The sequence below is a fragment of the Passer montanus genome, unplaced genomic scaffold (assembly GCF_014805655.1).
Source record: "Passer montanus isolate IOZ18808 unplaced genomic scaffold, ASM1480565v1 scaffold49, whole genome shotgun sequence".
In the NCBI taxonomy this organism is placed as follows: domain Eukaryota; kingdom Metazoa; phylum Chordata; class Aves; order Passeriformes; family Passeridae; genus Passer; species Passer montanus.
This window is the reverse complement of record NW_024369818.1, coordinates 5391105-5414563: the sequence shown is the minus strand read 5'-3', so window position 1 is coordinate 5414563 and position 23459 is coordinate 5391105. Positions and strand designations below refer to the sequence as shown.

General features: G+C 55.5%; 1 protein-coding gene across 1 annotated transcript; it reads left to right on the top strand.

Moving 5' to 3' along the window:
* The first annotated feature begins 3710 nt into the window (after window positions 1-3710).
* FAM155B (family with sequence similarity 155 member B) lies at window positions 3711-22761 on the top strand. Its single transcript, XM_039722613.1, is given in 4 exon segments — window positions 3711-3939; window positions 3942-4318; window positions 21666-21837; window positions 22329-22761. Coding segments are annotated over 4 exon segments (1182 nt in total). The 5' UTR covers window positions 3711-3716; the 3' UTR covers window positions 22739-22761.
* Window positions 22762-23459: the final 698 nt, after the last annotated feature.

The window sequence follows — 23459 nt, the reverse complement described above, 5'->3', positions numbered from 1 at the left end:
AAAACCAGCCCATGCCCTGCAGGCTGGCTGAGAGCCCCCGCCAGCACCCATTGTTCGGAGGCTGAAGCAATCGGAGCCCTTTCCCGAGGAGCCTGGCGGGCCGGGCGGGCTGTCCCGGGCGGGCTGTCCCGGGAGGGCTGTCCCGGGAGGGCCGTATAGCAGCAGGGCTGGACGCTGCTGTCATCATTCCGCGGCTGCCTCCGAACGCGGCCAAGCGGCGCCACACGAGGCCACCGGGGTCGGGAGGGCACGGAGCCAGCGGGAATGGGATTTGTGGATTTGTGAATGGGAGCGGGACGGGCAGGGCTGACGGGACAAAACCATGGTACCCCTGGAGAAGGGGTCCCTGAGCCCCCACTTGGAGGCAGCTGTCCCCTCACTGCTGTGCCAGGAGGGGACAAGGGAGTCCCGTGGGCAGCACTGGCAGGGCACTGCTGATGTCTGACACGGCACCACGTGCCTCCCCACCTTTCCCAGCCTCATTCCAGGAATGTCCAGTGTGTCCACTCCTTCCCCACATTTTGGCCATTAGATCTGATAATCCTTGATTTACTCTCTCTCTGGGGAGCTCTCAGGGCCTCTCCCTCTGTACAAAGCAATCTCAGCTGCATTCTGGCTGCAGCAAAACATCCCACCCTGGGGACATCCCTTGGGAGAGTCCCCAAAATCCCAGTGCCCTCCTCAGCGTGGGGTGTCCCTCAACTCCTGCCTGGGAGCTGGGCAGCAGCAGGGCTTGCCAGGAATGTCACGCCATAGCAAACAAAAGGTGTGTGATCACAATCCCATAAAAACACATCATTGAAGCCCTTTGCCAAGGCCAGGCCAAGCCTTGGCTGGAGCAGTGGGAAGTGAGAAAACACCTTGTGCTGATGGTGACTTCCTCCCTGGTTATCCCCACCAAGGATCTGCCTCACAGGTAATCAGGGAAACTCCAAATTTCCCAGGGAATGTTCCTGAGCACCAAGGCAGAGCTGCCTCTCCCACCTGAGGAACCAGGACTTGAGTGCCAGCCTGGAGTATCTGCTTGGAGTAAGAAAAACATCCATAAATCACATTTCCCCTGGAATACTGGCAGTAAAACATCCGTACAACACTGCCCTTAGCACAGCAGCAGCAGCAATAGAGGGAGAGCAGCCAGAGGAGGGCTGAGCAAAGCTGTTCTCTCCTGAAGGGTCATGTGTGAGCTTTGGCAGCGAGTGGGAGGAGCGGACAGCGTTTTCCCAGGCAGAGGAAACTCCTGGTGGAAATAGCACTGTGCCCTGGAAACGGAGCCGTCAGCAAACAGGGCTGCTGCAGCCTCACTCAGCAGGTCGTGCTGAGCTGGGCACAGGCTCCGTGCTGGATGAACCTCTCCCGGTGGGAATGGGGGTGATGAGTTCCTGTCACAGCCCTGTGGGGGCACAGGGGAGCTGAGGTCAGGGACGGGCAGAGTGTTCCTGCACGGTGGCTCCCTGGGACACCCTCTCCATGGCCTCCCTCCTGCTTTCATCCAGCCCCAGGTACACAAAAGGACCAGGAGTGCTGGGGCAGGAAGAAAGCTGAGTCCTCAGGCTGGGGAGAAAGCTGGAAAAGGGTGGGAACAAGAGGGGCTTTGTGGGGACAGAGGGGAAATAAGAAAGAAAGGACAGCTGGGCTCAGTGTCCCATAACTAATGGGGTGCACAGGGCTTGGAGGGGCTCTGTTGCTGTCTCAGCTCTTCCTAGACCTGGACAGGACAGGGCAGTGTTGAACTGCTGCCTGCACCACTCCCCCTGAGACATGGAGTGATGGGAAAAGGGGGAATGGCTTTAAAATAAAGAGAAGTTTAGATGGCAAAGTGGGAAGAAATTATTCCCTGTGAGGGTGGGCAGGTGGGGGGGCCCTGACACAGGGTGCTCAGAGAAGCTGTGGCTGTCCCTCCCCGGATCCCTGGAAGTGTCCAAGGCCAGGTTGGACAGGGCTTGGAGCAACCTGGGCTAGTGGAAAGTGTCCCTGCCCGTGGCAGGGACATGGGCAAGGTGATGTTTAAAAGTCCCTTCAACCCAAACCATGCAGTGATCCCTATGTGCACAGAGCAGGCACAGACAGTCCTGGGAAAGAAACCCACCCCAGGAAGCCCAGACCTGCAGGAACAGCACTCTCAGCTACTCCAGAACCTCCTCCCAGCAGGGACATGGACGTGCTGGAGGGATGAAGGGACGGGGTGGAAGAGCCAGAGGGAAGCAGCTCCTGAGGGAGCCAGGTGTCTGTGCCACGGCTCAGAGGAGCTGAGCCTCCTGCCTGGGTTGCAGCTCCTTACATCACTCCCGGTGATGTTCAACATTTGTTCGTTCCGGCTGTAAAACCTCTCCTGGCTCTGCACCAGGTATTTCCCTCCCTCAGTGGCTCAGGCAGGGCCGAGCTGCTGGAGCGTGAGCAGCTCACACACCGTGGCCTTTGTGACTAATGGCACCAGCTGGGGTGGCAGCCCCTCCACGAGAGCCCCTTCCCGTGGGGCTTGCTCTCCTCACGGGTTAGGATGATAAACAGGAGAGGGATAAAGGCTCTGGTGTGTCCCTGTGCCTGCAGGATCCCACTCTCCTGAGGGAGCTTGGTGACCAGCTCCAGCACCCCGTGGCCTCCAAGGAACTGGTTCACTTTGGGACAGAGCTTGAGGAAAGCCCCAGGAATCAATTCCCACAGCTGGAGTAGTGCCCAAGGCTGAGGATGGCTTTGTGGGTGGAGAAGGAGCCTCCAAGCAGGCTCCTTCCCCAGTACACTGGGGTTTCATGTCCAGAAAATTATGGAATCATTTAAGCTGGAGTGGCTCTCAGAGACTGTTGAGTCCAACCATCACCCCCAGCACCACCAAGGCCGTCACTAATCCACATTCTCAAGTGCCACATCTCCATGATTTTGACCACTTCCAGCGACTTCACTGCTTCCCTTGGTGTCTGTTTCAACACCTGACCATGTTTTCAGTGAAGAAATTTTCCCTGATATCCCACCTAAATCTCCACTGGTGCAATATGTGGCTATTTCCTATTCTCTTGTCTTTTGTTCCCTGAGCAGAGCCCAACACCCCGGCTGTCCCCTCCTGTCAGGGAGATGTGCAGAGCCACAAGGTCTCCCCTGAGCCTCTTTTTCTGCAGGCTGAGCCCCTCCAGTTCCCTCAGCTGCTCTTTATTTTCCACTCCCAGGGAGCTGATGGTCTCTCAGGGTTTAGCCATGCCAAAACCCCCCTGACAGGGATTTAGGGACATGAATAAGGGATGTCCCTGGAATCTACTTTAGCTGCCTGGTGATACCTCTCTCCCAGTCCCCCAGAAATGGGATCACTGGGGGCTCTTTGTGGTGCTGGGGGTGTGTGGGCAGCGAGGGGACACGGGCTGTGCTCTCAGGGGACAGCGCCGTGTGTGTGGCTGCTGCTGGAGCCCCTCTCCACCGGGACCTGTTGACAGCGGGGATGGGACCAGCCCGTGAGGGTGAGGTGAGGATGAGGATCCACGTGAGGGTTAGGATGAGGATGAGTGTGAAGATGATGGCAAAGGTGAGGTGAGGATGACCGCGGTGGCGAAGTGCCGGCGAGGCTGAGGGGAGGGATGAGGAAGAGGCTGAGGCTGAGGGTGCGGATGAGGTGACGGCCAGCGTGGGGGTGAGGACGGGGCTGAGCGCGGAGCTGCCGCCGGGCTGCGGCGGGTGTTCGGGCGCGGGGGTGTCCCGTGCCGGGCCGTGCCGTGCCGTGCCGCGCCCCCGGCATGATCCGCGGCGCCTGGATGTCCCCCCGCGGGGGCGCCGCCGGCGGGGCCGTGTGCTGCGCGCCGCGCCGCAGCGACAAGCCGGTGGCCGACCCCGAGCGGGCGCAGAAATGGCGCCTGTCGCTCGCCTCGCTCCTCTTTTTCACCGTGCTCCTCTCCGACCATCTGTGGCTCTGCGCCGGGGCCAAGCTGCGGGCGCGGGAGCGGCCGCGGGGCCGCGGGCCCCCGGCGCGCCCCTGCGCTCGCCCCCCGCCGCCGCCGCCGCCGCGCCCTTCTTCGCCTCGCCCTCCTCCAAAAGGACCTTCCTGCAGGCTTACTTCAGGAACTTCAACCTCTCCTTTTGTGATACTTACACGATCTGGGACCTGCTGCGGGAGATGGCCGGCCCCGACGGCCTGGACTGCAGCCTGGACAACCTGATGGTGGACCTGGTGGTGGCGGCGGCCGGGGCGCTGGATGGGGAGGCCTGTAGCAGCTGCGTCCAGGCGTACCAGCGGCTGGACCAACACGCTCAGGAAAAATACGAGGAGTTCGACCTCTTGCTGGAGAAGTACTTGCAGTCGGAAGAGTACTCGGTCAGATCCTGCCTGACGGACTGCAAGGTACGAGGGGGCGTCCCGGGTGAGCTGGGTCACGGCGGGCTTGGTGGTGTGGGGGTAACATGGTCCAATTGCCTCACACCTACCTGCAGGCTGGGATCTGCCTCTGCTCCCTAAACCTCTCCTGGCAGTGGTGGTGGGACGGGTCTGGAGCCCTTGGGAAGGTTGGGACAGGGTGGTGGGACAGAGAAGGCGAAGCAGGACTTGGCCTGAATGAGCACTCGCACATCCCTTCACACTGTGCACACACAGGCAGCTCCTGTCATCCCACTGCCAGCACTCCATTCCCAACACAGTCCAAGCACCCAGCTCATGACACCCTACTACCAGTACCCCAACCCTGACAGCTCACACCCATCACGCCTCTCCTGACACCCCAATCCAAGTACCTCACTCCTGACACCCCAGTCCCTGCCAGCCTCACCCACACCCCTTTCCGTGTGCACCCCTGTGCACACAGGGGCTGAGCTGGGGCACGTCTGAGGCCCTTCACCTCTGCCTCAGACCTGTTGCAGCTCCTGGGACAGCCCAGGGTTCTGCTTGGCTGTCGTTAGACCAGCAGTGACCTGAGATGAACCATGGTGCCAGGGCCCTTCCTTGTAAGCAGCAGCTGGTTTCCAGCTCTTACACCCTTTCTGCCCAGGGGTGCTGGAATGTGCCTCCCACCTTGGTGTTCCCCCCAGTGTCACTGACTGTCCCCAGCCCTGGGGCTGATGGGTTGGTTGAGTCTCCCAGCATCAGTGGGATCAAGGCTCACTGTGGAGCCATCTCGTCTCCCAGATGAGAGTTGTGGTTGGATCTCCATCAGCCCCCCAGTGTGGTTCTGCTGGGTGTTTGTTCTTACAAGCCCGTGGTGCCTCCAGCTTCCACCAGCTCCAAGCTGCCTGGCTCACCTGTGCATGCTCCTTCCAGACATCACCTCTGGGAAGTGCAATGTTCTCCATAATTAAATCTGCTTCCCTTTCTCAGAGCTGTGTCTTGGGTTGTGACAGCATTGTCCCCACAGGGATGGTTGCAGAGCTTCCTCTCTGGCAGTACAACAGGGTTGGCTGCTCCTCTTCTGGGACAGGAGCTTTGAGGGACACTTGGATTTGCAGAGCAGCTCTTGAGGTGGTGTTCATGGCCTGGGAAAGTGCAGGAGCAGCACCAAGAGCAGCACTGGGACACCAAGGGGGTGTCTTTCAGCAAGGGCACATTGGAGATCCTGGCCACTACTCCGAGGGTCGCTTTTGTGGGGAGCTGGGTTTGAGCAGGAGCTTGTGCTTGTGTTCTGGGCCCAGGCCAAGGCAGGTAATTACAGTCTGCTTCCCACATTCCCCCTGTGGTTTCCAAGGGATGTAGTATTCAGCCTGCTCTGAGTAGTTTGGTCCTGCTGCTCCTGAACTTGCACAGGGTGCTGTCCATTGTGCTGCTCCTGCTTCCAGGGGCCCAGCAAATCAGGATCTCCCTGTGCCATGTCTGGTGGAGCATAAACACTCCAACTTCAGGCTTAGCTTCCATCTCTGCTGGGAGACCCAGAGAGAGAAGCAAAAGAGGTGAGAAAATAATTATGTTGGGACTCCAAAGTGTGTAGGAACAGAGCTGTGCTTCATTGAGTCTCCATTAATTGTCCCTGGGTTTAACGTCCTTGATGGGAGAGCAGGAAATGTGCAGGGGAGATGCAGAGCTGGAGGCAGTGGCAGGACTCGTTGCTCTGAACTGGTTCTGTGCCATGTCAGTGCATCCTTAGAGTGTCTGTGAGCTCCAACCTTGCATTCCACAGGCAGCACTTGGGAAGCAACAGGAGGCAGGAGCAGCAGGGACAACCTGTGCATACTCCCCTGGGCCACCCCTGGGAAATTCCCCTGGGACTGCCTGAGTCTGCACACTCCCACTGGAGCCCTCACAGCTCCCATCCTTTTGGTTGCTCCTGAAAAATCAGGCTGCTTTGTTTAAGGCCATTCACTCCATATTTATGTGTCTTACTCCAGCCTTTCACATCCATGAGACTCAGCTTTTCCCTCTCAGTGGCTGTTCCTCATCTGTGAATTGAGGCTCATACCAGACCCTTCCAGCACTGTGGTGATGAGCGAGTTTTGGCCTGATTTCGAGTCCTCTGGACTTGAGCAGGGACTACAGCTACTCATTGCCTTGGAAAAATGTGGCTGGTGGGACTGTTGAAGCAGTTTGAATTTGTGATTCCCATCCAGGTGCTGGATAATACCTGTTTGTGAGGGATGGCAGAGCTATTGCTTGATAGGGAGAGAGCAAATAACAGAAAAACAGCAGAGGAGTGGAGGAAAACAGTGGAATGTGCAGCTTGGCCAGTGTGAGAGCTCCTGCAGAGCCCTCACAGCAGGATTCTGGCTTCATGAGTCTGGAGCTGGAGAAACAAGATTTAAATGATATTTCTGGGACATGGGACCGTGGGAGCAGGGCTGAGCGTGGAGGGTTAGTGCTGCATCCCATTCACATCCCTGCCATTCTGTAACAGCAGATGGAAAATTGGAGATTTTCAGGAAGCACAGCACCTCCAGCTGACCTGCACACAGCCTCCCTCTGCTGAGGCACGGATCCCTCTGGAATTTGGTGCCTAAGAACACAGGAGACAGCTCATGGGGAGCTCTATGGCAGCCAAACCACTCCGGTGATTTTGGCTCTTTATTCCACCTGATTTCAAAGAACAGCAACTCCAAATCCCAACTGGAGCTGCCAGTTCCTGCCTATGGCAGCAGGTTTCACACTGAACTAAAAATTTGGAAGCGTGTAAATGTGGTGGATTGGTTTCAGGAGACACATAATGCCCTGTTAAAAAATCATCATGAGAGCTGCCCTCAGGTTTGGGGAGAAAAAGCAGCTCCTGCCAGGAGGGGAAGCAGCATCCTAGGAATCCCAACCCCAGATCCATCTATTGGAATAAATCACTTGAGTTCCATTTTCTTCATGCAGGAAAAGCCAAATCTTTATTCACTCTAGGAATCCCAACCCCAGATCCATCTATTGGAATAAATCACTTGAGTTCCATTTTCTTCATGCAGAAAAAGCCAAATCTTTATTCACATAACTTATTTTATACAGTTTTCACAGACCTCCTGTGCAACATCTATTACCTGGTAGTTTTCTTACTACTTCCTTTGTTGGTCAGAAGGTGATTTGCGTGTATGTGCTAAGGTTCAAGTTGTTTACATTTTTCTTTTGTGGGTTCTCCTGGAACAGATCTAATAAGTGCAGGTGCACTTATTTATCACCCAAAAAAAGTTTTTATGTTAACAAACTGTTCATACCCAGATTGTTTTCACATGGGAACTTGCAAAGTACTAGCTGCACTTAGAAGAAATGACAGGCTAGCTATTGATTTAACAGAGCAGGCCTGATTTTATGAGGCCCTTCTTTTATAATTTCTCTACCTGTCTGCAACATCCATCTGTGCCTGGAGATTGGGGAAGACTGGACCAAAGTCCCCCTGGGAGACAGGAATCCCATGAAATGGTGGGGTCTGTGTGTAATTCAGCTGCTGAGATTACTCAGTGCTGTCATACTGTCCCTTTTTATTTTCTGCTTGGGGATCATTCCTGGGCAGATCCCACTTTCTGCATATGTTGTTAGTCCTGTGCAGCCCAGTCAACTTCCAAATCACTCCCTGGAAATGTTTTATCTGTTACTCTTCCAGCTGATACCAGAAATCCCTGTGGCTGAGAGACAGCGAAACATGAAGATGCATTCTGGAGTTTATTATTTGTATTTTGCATTTGATGGGATTTTGAGGGTCTGGCTCCCACAGGGACACTCCTGGACAGGAGGAAGAGAGGGAAGTGGGTTCACAAGGTCCATCCATCTCAAATCCATTTCACCTCGTGCTGCCAGGATCTGCCTGCCAGCTGCTGGGTCATGCTGCTAGGTAGGGATGATGTGGATAAAAGGTGGCAAACGCCTGTGTTTTTCTGAACATAAGAGGGAAAAGTCATTAATTGAGTCAGGAGCAGCTGCTGGCCGCCTCCATCTCGCCTGTTGCTGTGTAACTTTTACCCTTTGTCACTGCAAGACACAGTGAACTTGGTGCACTGAGCAGTTGTAGGGACACTTTGGAGCATCCTCCAAAGGGGCCTGAGGAGGTCACGGCCTGGGGACGTGGATATTGGACTCAAATATCCATCAGGAAATGTGGGGCAGCAGCAGCAGCCCTCAAACTGTCAGCCCAGGCTTTGCAGGGCTTAGTGCAGGAGGAAATCGCTGTCCCTCCAAAGCATTCCCCTGAGGGATGCTTTGGGCTCCTTTGTGCCTTTCCCCATCTTTCCAAACAGGAAAAGAGCAGTGTTGCTCCAGCTCAGACAGCAGATGAGAGCTTTGCTCATGCCAAGGCTGAGCTCTGCATGCTGGCTCCCACCCCAGCTGCTCCCAAAAGTGCCCCCTCCCACCAGTCCTGGGGCAAATCAAGATCTATGGGACAAAGCCTGCGGAATTAAGGAGTCATTAGGCTGCAAGAAACAAAGCTGTGGCGAGAGAAGGGCTGACAGGCAGGAGGGGGCTGGCAGCAGAGCTGGGCAGGCTGGGCTGGACAGGACCTGTAGCATCTCAGATGTGATTAGATTATCAGGTTTCTCTGCACACGTGGCTGTGGGATCTGGTTCTGCACCTCTGGTTTCCCCGGCACCCCTGGCAGGGCAGGATCTCACTCCTGAGGCTGGTGTTTCTGTGCCGTGGGTGTGCAGTGATGTGGTGAGAAATGGAGGCTGTTCCTGCTCTGGCATCATCCCTGGCACATCCCACACAGAGCAGGGAGCAAATCCCCAGTGCCCAGGTCCAGCACTCTCTGGGGTCCTGTTTGCTGGCTCTTGGTTAACCAGGAATAGCATCAGCAATCATCATCCCTCCCTCTGGAACATCCTCTGGAAACCTAAGCCTGCTGGTGCCAACAACTTGGGGAACACCATGTCTTGGGGTTATCCCAGTGCCAGGGACACCTCTTGGGGGAACCAAAGTAGCGTTTTACCTTCACAAAAGTAGCTCAAGTTGAGGATTTTTTGGGCTGGTCTTATCCAAAATGCTGCTAAACCTGGTGCACTCCTGCTCTGAGCCTGGATGGCTCCTTGCACGGAGGGAAGGTCCTTTGAGAACCACGGCAAAAGTGGTTTCACCAAAACCTTGTGCTTTGTTAAAGTTACTAAGTTACTTGAGTTTTTTTAAGGTTGCTAAGTTACTTCAGAAGTGACGCTTCCAGAGAATCTATGGATGGGTGACTGCAAAGTTGCACCCTGGACCTGGTCTCCTGTGGAGCACTCGGTGCACCAGGAGCAGCAGGAGGGGAGAGGCTGCTCCCACACACCTGTGTCAGCTCCAGATCTTCTCCAAAACCAGCCTGGCCAGTGAGGTGTTTCATGAGGTGAAAAAAGGTTCCAGAGTGAATTCAAAAGTGATTCCAGCAGATCAGTGCAGTCATTTGGCAGCTTGAGCAGGAGCACATGCACGAGCTTAGCCAAGTGTGCAGTTCCATGTTCCCCACCCATTCCATGGGAACAAAGGGAATTTTTTGCAGCCCTGCACAAAGATGTGGTTCAGTTGTATAAAGAATTGGAGCCAAAGGACCATGGTGGGTTTGGTCTGCAGGTGCTGTGGCTGCAGCCTCTTCACAGCCCAATGTCTGGTACCTCCTCGGTGCTTGAAAACAGAGATCAAGGCTTGAAAAAGAGGAGAAACAAAAGCTGAACTGATGGAAGGAGTTTGCCTCCTCGAATAAAAGATGTAGAGGTGTCAGGAATGCGCCAGTGGTACCTGGAACTTGGGAGGGCTGCAAGCCAGGTGGGAGTGGGGATGCTCAGATGCTGCTTGGATGGTCCAGTTTTGCTTGGGGTGGAGACATCTCAAACTGCCTGGGAGTGTGTGGTGGGCTGGAGGCCGAACCTACACAGGTGCTGTGGGGTGAAGTGGCCTCTGGTGGGGTCAGGGTGTGAATGGGAGGGATTTATGGGGGGATTGGGTGGTTTTTGGCTGCCTCTTTTGCTCTGGTTGTCTGTCAGTCCTTGTTGTCTGCCTGTCCTCACCTGTGTCTGCCAGTGGTGCTGCAGGGACAACCCACAAGTTTCCCAAGGCAGCAGCAGGTCTCCATGGAGCAACAGGCAGGTCAGCAAATGGTGCAGGGACAGTGAGGGAGGGTGACATCTCTCTCCATCAAACTGTCACCAGTAGTTCCAAGTGCCACAGGCTCCAGCACCGGTTCCTGCTCCGTGTGCTCCCAGCTGTTCCTGCTGCCATCAGGGCTGGATGCAAGCCCAGCTTCTCTATGTGTGCCCATCCCTGGGAGCACGGTGGGCACGGGGGCTTCACCAGCAGGGTGGGATGAGCTCCTCAGAGATGCCACCTCAGCAGCTGGAGATGGAGAGTGTCCAGCTGCTCCGTGTGGTGCGGGAAGGCTCTGGGAGTCAGGAGCTCAGCAGCAGGTGCGGTGATATCAACCAAGTGTGAGATCTGGGAAAACAACACCACCCCCAGCCCCCTTGCTGTGCACATCCATTGTCACAGGCTGCCTGTGGCTGTCCAGATCAGGGCTGTCTTGCCATGCTGCTTTTCCTACCAGGCAGTGATCTGTGCTCCCCATGGACAAAGGGATCTGCTGGTGCCACCCTGATTTCCAGCCCTGCATGCATCCCAGGGAGAGGAGGCAGCACCTCCTGCACCAGCACCAGGAGGTGGGAGAGGATGCCCTGGGTGTCTGCTTGAGCCCAGCTGGACCTGCCCTCACAGCAGGCTTCACCTGGTCCCTGCCTGAGGGCAGGATCCTTTTCCATCAGGGAAGGAGCTGTTCTGCCCAGCGGGGATCACACATGGCCTGGCCTGACCCCGGTGCTGGGCAGTGCCGAGGATCCCACACAGAGAGGGTTTGTCACAACATCCCACAGCCCCAGGCCTGTCCCTGGGGATGCCCCACAGGCTCTTCCTCTGCTGCAGGGTGCAGAGCTGCCCTGCAGGGTGGGAGGCAGGCAGGGGCAGAGGCAGGGTGTACTTGGCTGCCGGGGGCTATTCCCGCTGTCACCGGGATGCCATTAGGATTCGACTCATGCCTGGCTCCACGCAGGAGCTCAGCTCTGCTGTCCTTTGAAGGGCAATGACTCAGGGACAGCAAATCTGTGAATGAGACACAGAGGCAAGAAGTAGCCATCTGTCCACGCTGCTCCAGCCCCGTTCCCTGCTGGAATGGGCAGAGCCAGCAGCTGCCTGCCTGGAATGGCTCACCTGCTTCAGCCTCGCTCCTCTTCCCAGTGCCTGGCTTTTCCCTGGGGCCTCTCTCCCAGCCTGGGGTGTCACAGGAAGAGCAGTGCTGGCAGCACTGGCTCCCCCAGATGCTGCCAACGTGGCCACTCTGTTCAAAAAGCAGCATGAAATGGCCTCACCTGGCAAGGATTTGGTTTTCCAGAGCCGTGCCTGCGCCAGCATCCTGATGTTCCTGGTCCTGGCTGGAGAAGGAAATGCCACCTGCCCTGCTCATGCTCTTGGGAGTAACAGATACACGTGTTTGGCATCTTGGCTGGAATCTTATCCCTGCACGGCAGCTCTGCAGCACTGCTGGTGGGTGGAGGCTGCAGATGGACAGGAGAGCGAAGGTGGAGCTGGAGAGGGGGCCTGGAGGTGGCTGGGTTGGGGGTTTTCCTGGTGAGGGGTGTGCCAGCTCCTGGGTTTGCACAGATCAGGGAGCCTGGAACACTGGAGCCTGCAGGCACCGGTCCCAAGCATTCCCCACTGCTGGTGTTTACAGAGGGCAAGGAGGCAAGTGGAATTTTCTTGGAATTTTCTGAACAGCTGCAGTTTGGGAAGGACTGACCAGTGCCAGCAGAACAAGAGCTGTGTTTGTGTAATTGTGTTTTAATGTAATGAGTTCAACCCCCTTCAGACCTGGGCATCTCCCTGATCTGCTCTTGGTCTTCGGTGTCATATTCCTTGGAGCTGGTTGTCTTCCGTGTCATTCTCCATGGAGCTGGATGTGGAGAGGAGGAATCCACAGGGGATTCTGCCTGTGTGTGCAGGGAGCAGAGTTTTCCTGCCTTTCTGTGTGAGCAGAGTTTTCCTGCCTTGCTGTGTTGCTTGTTTGTCATCATTCCTTGCTCTCCTGTTCAAATGAGACTGTCAAGAAGCTCCAGGAGCTCTGGCGGGGGGGGGGGGGGGGGGGTGCAGCCTGGGGCAGAGTGTGGTCCTGGGATCACTCTCCAGACACCCCTCGCTCTTGGGAATGCAGGGGAAGCACTTCCACTCTGTGGAGCATGAGGGACAGGGAGAGCCCAGCCTGCCCTGGGCTGGCTCCAGGGGAGAGCAGCAGGAATGGTTTCCCTGCAGTAGCACATCCCTTGGGATGCTCTGTCTGAGGAGCAATGCCAGCCGGGAGCGCCTGCTGCTCACCACAGAGACTGAGAGTCATCCTGGGGCTTTCCTCCCCTGCAGGGGAGCAGGAGATTTCTGCAAGTGCTGTTCAGCCAGGGAGAAAACCAGAGGCTGCAGCTCTGGGGTGTGACATGAGCCACGGCCTGGTGTGTGTCTCCAGCAGCTGGAGCTGCCAGGAGTGCTGATAAGCATCTCAAAATCATCTTTGCTAGCATTTAAGGGACCTGTGGGCACAAGTTGAGGTGGCTGCAAGACCCAGCATGAGCATGGAAAACCATGCACATGAGCATGGAAAACTGCACTTCTCTGTGGCCATGGAAGGTGCCCAGGAGCCGGGATGCTCCTGTCTCCCTGTTTGCTCCATGAGGGAGCAGGGATGGGTCAGATCCTGCTGCTTGCCCATCTCTGTGGGGTGCACAAGGATGACAGGAGGGACCAGGTTCCTCCTGCTGCCTCATACCCTGTCCCATTCCCACTCAAGCCAAGTGGCACCTCACAGGATGCTGTGCAAGGGGCTCTTGGCAGAGTACAGGATTGGGCTGTTCCATAGGCACTGGATACAAGTCAGCCCTGCTGAGACAAGCCCTGGCTGGGCTGGACACTCACACCATCCTGAGAACAATTTTCCAGCCTCACCACTTCCTTGCAAGGGGGATGAGCAGAGAAACTTCTCCCTTTCCCCCATCACTGGTGGGTAATTTATGGCTCGTGGCCCTGAAGTGTCTCGCCCTTATTTTTTTATATCCTATCTAATGTAACAGGATGTTCTCATTAGCTGTATAAATGTTTAATCCACTTTTGAATCCTGCTAAGCCCCTGGCTGCAGCAGGATCTAATGGGAGTGAATTCCTCAAGCCATCCTAATGGATTGCAGGGACCTCACTTTCCCTCTGTCCCCAACTCCATCGTGTTCAGCTCCAGTTTTGCAGAGGTCTTTAATTACTTTTTAAGTCATTGGGCTGATAGGATGGGCTGGTATCTGACCCACTGGGGCTGGCAGTGAGGGATTGTACAGGAGGGAGCTGCTGGAGCAAGTCCCAAGGAGGCAGCAGAGCTGCTCCAAGGGCTGGAGCCCCTCTGGAGCCAGGCTGGGAGAGCTGGGGGTGCTCACCTGGAGAAGAGAAGACTCCAGAGAAACCTCAGAGCCCCTTCCAGTGCCTAAAGGGGCTCCAGGAGAGCTGGAGAGGGATTTGGGACAAGGGATGGAGGGACAGGACACAGGGAATGGCTTCCACTGCCAGAGGGCAGGGATGGATGGGATATTGGGAAGAACTTCCCTCAGAGTGTGGTGAGGCCCTGGAACTGGAGGCCTGGCCTCTCCTCTTCCACCTTGGGGCATGGCCATGTGGTGTCACAAGGACAGAGCCCTCCAGATGCCAGTGAGAGCTGCTGTTTGTCCCTGTCTCCTGGTGTCCCCCCGCTTCCCACACAAACTTCCACACTCCAGCTGGCTTTGCCTTCCTGACAAGCTGCTCTTCTCATCTCTAAAGCCCAGCCAAGACCCTTTTTGAAAGGAGAGCACAGAGCAGCAGCCTGGATTGATTGCAGCCTGGGAATGTTGGTCCCTGTGGCCTCACTGTGCTCCCAGGCTGGGATTTTGGGACAGGGACTGGCTGTGCCTGGGGTCTGGCAGCAGTGCCCACCATGGCTGGACCACCGTGTCCCAGACACTGCCAGGGAATTCCCAGGGTGAGGAGAGGGGACTGAACAGGAGATGACATCAGGAATGCTGGGATAAGAGCTCCCATCCGTGAGCAGAGCACTGTCACCCCGTGCTCACCCCCTTAGAGAGAGGATGCATCCACCCCGAGGTGGAGTTGGATAATGAAATGGAAATATTCCATGGGAATTGGGATGTTTTGTAGCAGTGATGGGATCAAGAGCCTCCTGCAATGGGCTGGGGGCTGTAGGAGTGGTCAGGCAGGACAGGGATAACCTCCAGCCAGGTCCCAGCCTGCACTGGGAAAAGTGGGAGCTGTGGTGGGAGGGAAAGGGCATGGAGTAACCTGTGACATGCATGGAGACAGGCACTGGCTGTGGGAAGCAGGAGGGCCTGGCAGTGGTCACTGCCTTCCTGTTCATCCAGCTGTGCCATTAATTACTATGATTAATCAACAGGCACAGGCACATGGCTGTGTTGGGATGCTGTGTGCTCTGTCCCCTCAGCACAGGCGCTGTCAGAGGTGTCCAAAGCAAGTCCACAAGCTCTGCTCTTCCAGGGAATGCAAGCTCTGCCTCCTGGGCTTGTTCCAAGGGCAGTGTGGCATCTGCTGGGATGAGAGCAGGCTTTTCCCTGGGCTCTGCACACAGCAGCCCTCGGTGCCATGAGCAGACGAGCAAAGCCAGGAGGCTGTGACTGTGGTGTCTGTCCCCTGAGAGCATTCCCAGAGCTGGGAGCTGGCACTGCCACCTCCTACTGGGGCTGGGAGCTGGCACTGCCACCCCCCAGCCCATCACCTGTGGCTGCTGGGGGTGTGTGTGTGGTTGCAGAGATAGGTTGGGGTGCTGGTTCTCCCAGCCTTTCCCACTCCAGTCCTTGCCAAGGCATGTGTTGAGCTGCCTGATATCACGACACTGTGTGGCAGCTGTTACCTGGGCCTTGAGTGTGTCTGGTGTGTGGAGATCACACTTTAAAGCTATTTTCTCTTAATTTTGATCAATGAGCATCTGGGGTGTTGTTTGTCTCATACTAGGTTTGAGTGGCTTGGAGGGGGAAATCTGGGGGTTTTCCCTCTAAAAGAAGGAGCATTCACACAGTCTCTTTAATCCAGGAACTGGGAATTAAAGCTAAAATGCTTTATTTTTTAAATGAAAACCAAAAGTTCTAACCCTTAAAAATATCAGCTGCTTCATGAGGTGATTGAGTGGTGAATGAGTAGCTCTGACAAGTTGCTTCCAGGTAATTTGGAAGTGATTTCATCACTTGGACAAGGGATGTGGTCTGGTCCTGTGGGATGTAGGTGGGAAGTTTGGGAGCACAGGGGATGTTCCACCACCCAGGACCTTCCTGGAGGAGGAGCCTGCTCAGTGCCAGACCCAGGCCGCCTGTGCCCAGAACGGCACACAGCATCAGGATGCAAACTGTCATGGGTGGGATGGCTGGGGAAGAACTTCTGGGCAAACCAAGGCTGGAGAGAAGTGGGCTGAGGGTAATGGAGAGCCTGGAATGGGCACGTGCCAGCCAGCCCAGCAGCTCTGTGTGGAGCTTCCAGTGGTGTTTGAGTTACACCCACTCCAGCTGGGATTCCCACCAGTGCCATTCCCTGCAGCCTGCGTGCATCCATCCCCATTCCCCCATCCCCATCCGTGTCCCAGGCATTCCTGCTGGCAGCCCCATCCCAGTGCCCACCAGAGCCACCACTCTGTGCCCTCTGGAGCTGGGTACAATGGGCAGAGGTTCCCCTGGTTGGGAAACGGAGGAGCTGCGGCTCCAGTGCTGTCATCGCCAGGCAAGAGGCAACTTTATATTAAAAATGAAGGAAAAACAATACAAATCCCATAATCCTGCCCAGTTGTTGGGGTTTAGGGTTGGGTTGGTGTTTTTGTCCCCTCTCTCCTAACCCAGAGCATGTGAATGTGTCAAGGCAGGGATAACAACTCCAGAACTATCAAAGAAACCAAAAATCAGCTGTTCCAGCGATGATGTTGGAACAGCCCATAGCAAGGAGAATTTTTTAAAAAGCCTAAAATAAGCTGGTTTAAAGCTCCACATTGTTACTGTCTGAGTTAATTGAATACAGTGGTAATTGGACATTGCAGATGTGTTTGTGACTCCTCCTGGCTGGCCCTGCACCTCAGTATTCCCTTAATCCTCTGCCATCCAGGGGGGCTCTCCTCTCCCCCCAGCCTGTCCTGCTTCCCGCGCTGCATCCTCGTGTGCCAGAGCTTGGAGAGCTGCCCGAGCGGCTCATTAGCAGTGCTCATTTCCCTGTGTCCAAGATTAATGAGGCACAGCCACTCCAGATGCTCCTCTCAGACCAGGATGGAAATGTGAGTCCCAGGGAGGGGAGGGGGCTGCTCCAGGCTGGGGGTTTGGCAGGGGCAGGCAGGGATTTTTCTTCCCATCCCTGCTGGGAGCTGGGTGCACCCAGTGAGAAGAGGGAAAGGAGGAGAGTCATGATGGCAGAGCCCAACTTCCAGAGTGATCCTCACCTCTGGTCCAAGCACACTCCCAGGTCTCCTTCTGAGGTTATTTTGTAGGGAAAACCTCCCTATTTCAGTCTCTGTCTTCCAGTCTTCATCTCCCCCTTCCAGAGAAGTGGATTTTGGTCTGGGGATGCTGCCTCAATCTCGGCCTCTAATTGAGGAGAAGGGTTTGTTATGTTTGTGCCATTAGCAGGATTTTCCTTGGGGAAACTTCCCAAGCATTGATTCCTGTTCAGTTTGTTGTGTTAATTACAGCTGGCATTCCCAGTGAGCATCCAGACTATCCCAAGCACTGCATCCTCTGCAGTGATGGTGTATCCTGAGAATGCTGCTCCATTCCTGCTCTGTTCTCCCAAAATGTGGCTGGGATGGTTCCACAGGCAGTGCCAGTGTCTCCAACATACTGGCAGCAACTGGACTGGCCTTGAAGTGGCCAAATTTGTACAGAAATCCTAAGGACACAAAAAGAGTTTGGAAAAGCTGTTTGCTGGGGAATGCTGTCCTGATACTGCCAGGAGACAGAGGGAATAGTGCAGGCAGGGAAGAACTCCTGTTTGGCACAGAATTCCAGGTGCTGTGAAAGCACCATCCCTCTGACTGCTGCTTCCAGACCCCACTGGGAGCGTGAGCAGACAGTGTAATTCACTATTAGAAATCCAATTCATTTGGGGCTTTTTTAATGTCTTTTATGATGAGGTTTTTCGTCCCACCTCCAAAATTCCAATGTGGACAGATAGTCTGTCCTCTTCCTTCCATATAAATCGGGTGTCTGAAGTTGGCTCCTTTCCTAGGCAGCCAAATTCCCTGTGCTTTCTCAGAGTCATGCAGCCAGTCCTCCAGAGCTAAAAATGCAGAAAGAGGGCACCAAACTGGAGCTATTTTGGAGTTGAGGTCACTTTAATTTACTTGGCCAGGCTGGAGATCTGCCAAAAGCCAAACCAGAATGGCAGGAACACTGATTGCAACTCAACCCGCTTCCTGAAGAATCCAGAGAGGGCAGGAATGGAAACCAGGGAGCTTTCCTAGTTGATCTATGCAGGGAATACATTTCTTCCTGTCCTAAATTCTCACATGTCCTTTTTAACAGCAGAACTAAGGAGGTTGTGTGGGGTAAGCTTGAAGATACCAAAACCTTGAGCATCCCAGGGAATTTGCTCCTTGTCTGTGACATGGATCTCTGTGGGTGAGTGATGGGAGGACACTGGGATCTCCTGGAGATCCACCTGTGTCTCAGCATGATCCCAATGGAGTGGGAGAGCCCTGTTGGACCAGCAGGTCTTGGATGTCTCTGGTTTTGAGTACACACAGGCAGTTTCCATCCTGCAGAGCTGCAGGAATTCCTGCTGCAGCACCTGGAAGATCTGCCACAAGGGAATGGCATGGGCTGGCTGGGTCAGTGCTTCCCTCAAGGGGAAGGGGAAGGAAGAATGGAAGGCAGCCAGGGAATCCTGGTTCAGGTTCTGGATGAGTGCTCCAGCTCTGCCCTCCCCAGTGGTATCACCAGCTCCTTGCAGTGTCTCCTTCCATATTTTCATGAAATTCATGGAATGTCCTGTGTGTGACCCCAAACCTCTGCCAGACTTCCCTGATGGGAATCATCACAAACATTTTAGGGGGGATATTTGTGGATCCATGCAGAGCCTGCATGTGCCAGCTGCTTCCACATGAGAGCAGGATGAACCCAATCAGCTTTCTACAAAGCTCTGGGAAATCTCCCGTTCCAGCTGCCTTTTCCCCCCAAATCTGGAGCTGGGACAGCTGAGGTGACACCCACAATCCTCTGCTGGAGCACTCAGTGTACCCTCCATGCCAGGCTGCATGTGAGCCCAGGTGGGAGCTGGGATGTGACTGGGATCTGGGAAGCAGCGTGGGAGAGTCGGAGCTGGGAAGAAGACTGGCAGGAAATGGGAGTGAGTAAATCAGCCGAGCTCGCCTGAGTTGTGACTAAAGGGGGAGCGTGAGACATCTGCAAATATTAGAGATGTGTAAACACAGAGCAGGGAGAGGGAATGGTGGAGGGAATGATTGAAGGCAGTGAACTTTTGGATGGAAAAATGTAGGTCAAGTATGAAGGAAAACTTGTAGGCAGCAAGATAAGTGCTGTAAAACAACCTCCTTGGGAAACACAAGGAAGTCCCACTGATGGAGATGTTTATCCTAAGGCAGATGAGGGCTGGAAAAGAGGCTGAGCTGGAGGGATGGATTCAGGGTGTCCATCCCAGAATGGACTGGGCACACCAGTGATGTCAATCCAGCTTCCTTTGTGTTCGTAATTCCCCTTAAAACTGCAGGCTGGTTGTGGTTCAATTAATCCATCCAGATTTTAATCGTGAAAACTTCTTGGCTTTGGGGGGAATTCACCCACCTGACATCAGCCAGTTCAAATTCAAGCAGGTCATCCACACCAGCTGCCCAAAATCCTGGAAGGTCACCAGGGGAAGGAGAAGCTCATCCAGCCACTCACTGATGGACTCTCCAAGGGTCGGGGTGTTTTCAGGACAGCCTCTCCTTTTTGCTCTAAAGGCACCCCAAATAATTAAGGTAATTAATAAAGCCTCTCTCTGTTTTGCTCCACATTACACTGGAGTGTGTCTGGAGCATGTGGGAACAACAACATTGTGTCCAGTCAGGGACTTGTTGAGTCCTCAGACTGGAATAAGGATATGACCTGTCTGAATACATCGTGGGCAGTCAGTGGCTGCTTTGGAGCCCATTTTACACCCCCTGGTGCTGTGTCCCATCAGTGTAAGGTGTCGCTGTCCCCTGAGCTCTCTAACCCTCCTTTACATCCTGTTGAGGTTCCATAGCAGCAGGGACAGGTCCTGCCTTCCCAACAGGGAGAAACTCATGGTGCCTGCAGAGGGCTGTGTGCCACCCACTGAGGGGTCCTGTTGTGTCCTCCTTGTCCCCGTGTCTGCTTGCTCCACACACTGTCCCCAAGGGACAAGGGGCTGTCAGGGAGGGCAGTGTTGCAGTGGGGGTTGTGGCCCCTCCAGAGCACAGCTCTTCCTCCTGAGTTCTATCAGATCATGCAGTCACAGCATGGTTTGGGTTGGAAGGGACCTTGAACCCATCCTGTGCCACCTCCTGCCACAGGCAGGGACACCTTCCACTCTCCCAGGGTGCTCCAAACCCCACCCAGCCTAGTCCTGGACACTTCCATGTTCAGGGATGCAGATCCAGACCTCAAAACTCTCCTGCTTGTGTCCTCACACTCTGCAGAGCTGCTCCACTGTGTCCCAGTAATTAACACCCGACAGGACAAGGAGAGCAAGCACCTGCATTCCCACATCCCAGGGGCCAGCCCTGGCCATGGTACTGGGGGCTGCTCCAAAATGTTCACTCCATAAATTGTGTCCTGGCGCCCATAAAACTTTTTGGGATGAAAGTTTCACCAAAGCTAACACAATTCTGTGAAAATTCTGGCTTTCAAGGGACAGCATTTTACAGGAAAAAAAAAAAAAACCAAACTAAAATAACTTGCCAAGAATTTCCCAACCAGCTTTAATCCTGAGACACCACTGTGGGCCAAAGAAACAACGATAAGGATCTATGAAAAACATGGGGAAACAAAGAAGTGATGGGTTTAAAGCCTCCAGAAAATGAAAATGCAGCTGGAAGGCGGAGCACTGGGTTTCTCTAAGCATGCCGAGGAGGGAAACTCACTCCCTTTGAATCACAGGGAGCCCTTTCTAGCTGGTTTCAAAGGAAGTTGGATGTGATCGTGGAATGACCATGGTGCTGTCACTCGTGCCCTCATGAGTTCAGGGATGAGCTGGAAGTGCCATGGGTTTCTTGCAGCCTGAGGAATGATGCACACCAGGAGAAACGGGAGCTCTCCCTCCCTGTCTGCTACAGCCAGTGGAGACAAACAACTTCCCCCGTGCCTGATGCTGGGCAGATAAGGGAAATTTGGGAATATGGATGTAACTGAGCCAGCTGGGCTGTGCCTGGCTCTCTGCTGTGGGCACAAGCACACGGAGGCTGGAAGGGAAGAGGGAAATTCAGGACTGGACAGGCTGGAGAGGCAGGGAATGTGGCACAGCCTTGCAGTCACTGCTGAACCCCCAGGGTGCTCTTCCTTCTGGAAATGTTGCCATGCACAGCTTGAAGTATCAGGAGGGTGAACAGAGTACATGAAGACACCTGTACCACTGGTACATCCCAGTGCCAGAACATCCATGGAAAATGAACAACTTTCCCCCTTGAGCCAAAAGAAATGGCACAGCAGAAGTTCCAGATGTCAGAGAATTGGGAATCTCTCCCAGGACCTGGTGGGGAAGGTGAGGAAGGTGTTATTTGGTGGCAGAGAGGCACAAGCCTGAGGTGCAGTGGCTGCATGGGCTGCATCCCAGCTGCTTCTGTCCAGCAGCTTTTCCAGCAGGAAATTTCCAGTAAAGACCAGCCCATGATGTGTTTTGCTGTCCCATGGCCCGAGCTGATGGGGGCCAAAGCACTTTAGGGGAGCTGAGAATCCTCCCCTTCCCAGAAGAGCCACGGGATGTCTTGGGGATGAGGAGGACACTCTGGGATGGGTGATAAGCAGCGTTTGAATTTTGGTGTGATGGACTGAGCCCTTGGGTCACTGATGTTGGCAGAACCTGCCACAATGCCTGTCTGTAGGAGACATTATTCCATGTGGCAATTAGCTTTATTTTTGTGGTGGATTTAGCTGGATAGAGGAGTTCCACCATTGTTACACTCCACTGGGTTGTTTGAACCCATCACTGTTCAACAAATGACCCCAACACGCATTTCCCACAAGAGCTGGGAGCTCTCCCGTCCCCTTCCACACTGCCATGCTCCAGCTGTCCCAGCGCTTGGGAAGTGACATGTCCTTCTCCATGATTTCCCCCAGGCTGTCTACAAGGCGTGGCTGTGCTCCGAGTACTTCAACGTGACCCAGCAGCAGTGCCGGCAGCGGATCCCATGCAAGCAATACTGCCTGGAGGTGCAGACCAGGTGCCCCTTCGTGTTACCGGACAATGACGAGCTGATCTATGGAGGTTTGCCTGGCTTCATCTGTACGGGTAAGGAGGGCAGGGCTCGCGCCGGGCACAGGGGGGTGATGGTGAGCCCTGGCGAGTTTCCAAGCCACTCCCCGTGTTTGGAAGGCTTGTGGGGTGGAGTGGTAGGAGGCACAGTGTGGAAACATTGCCTGATGCCAAAATGTGGCCACCCCAAGGGTATGGGGGTAAGGGGTTAATAGGGGCACAGCAACATCTTAGCCCAAGAGGTGAAAGTCCTGCTTCTGACTGAGAACTAAAGCATGGAGGGAGCTACAGGTGGTGGGTTAAAGTAGGGTGGGGATGTTGAACCACTGTGAGCAGGATTTGGGGAGCCCTGATCTCGCCTTGCTGTGCAGGCTCACAGACATGCTGGGGCCAGTCCCAGGGGTGTCTGGATCTCCTGGTTTTCAGGTGTGCCCATCCCACAACTGGTGGGCACCAGAGCTTGCTTCCTCTGCAGCCGCATCCTCACTGTCCTGCTGACCCCTCCTCCTGCTTCCTCCTCCCTGCAGGCCTGCTGGAGAACCAGCTGCCCGACGAGGAGGCCAAGTGCTGCGAGGTGCAATGGGACTCCTGCGAGCACCCCCCGGACAGCAACGAGGACACATCCCCCAAATCCACGGCGTCAGAGTCGCTCCATTTCCACCGCCACGACCCCCACCTCCATCACCAGAGGCAGAACCACTACCACCTCTACCACCACCACCACCACCAGTACCACCAGTACCACCAGCCTCGCTCCCCGTCCTTGCTGCCGGTCTCTGCGGGGTCTCGCCTCGGCAGCAGCAGGATCAGACTGTGCGTGCTGGTCCTGATGCTCCTCCACACCATGGTGTCCTTCTCGAGCGTGCACGGCGGCGCCGGGGGGCTCGGCCTGGAGACCCCGCCCGCCCTGGAGGAGAGCGTGGCACGGGACGAGTGACACAGAGGGCAGAGCCGACCTCCAAGGAGAACGCCAGATCTTTTCCCAGAAGGGGGGCACATGCTATTCCTCCAATGGGAGGCACGGGATTGGGGGTGGCACACACGCACCCCCGCACATCCCCCAAGAGCTGCTCGCGCGGGGCATCCCCGTGGTGAAGAGTCTCTAACGCGCACAGGGCTGCGGGACCCGGCGCCAGAAGGGTTCGGGCAGGGCCAGCACTGCCGGCCCCGCAGGCGCCGGGAGGGCAGGAACGGCACGGGGCCGGGGGCACCGAGGGGAGGGGTCCCTGGGAATCGAAGGGTGTCCCCATGGGACTGCCGGGTGTCCCCGGCCGCTGCCGCGAGTGCCTTGAGTGCCCGCGCCCCCCCCGCCGCGCCGTGCCGAGGTTTGACGGTCAGCCCAGCCCTCGTTCCTTTTCTCCTGGGTCTGGATCCCGAGGGAGCAGGCGGAGGGGCAGCACCTCCCGGCACAGCCTGGCCCACTCCTGTTCCCGGGAAAAGCCTCTGGGACTCGGGGCAGAGCCGCCCTGGTGGGGCGCAGTGTCCTCAGCACGGCGCTGCCTCGCGATGGCGTTTGGGGACAGGAGTGGGACGCTGTGACACTGCACTGTGGTACCACTCGGGGTTGGTCTCACTGCATCCCAGCCTGCTCCTCCAGCCTGGCCTTTCCTGCTCCTCTGTGCGAGGAGGAGGAGAGGGAGGAGGCTTGGAGCAGGAGG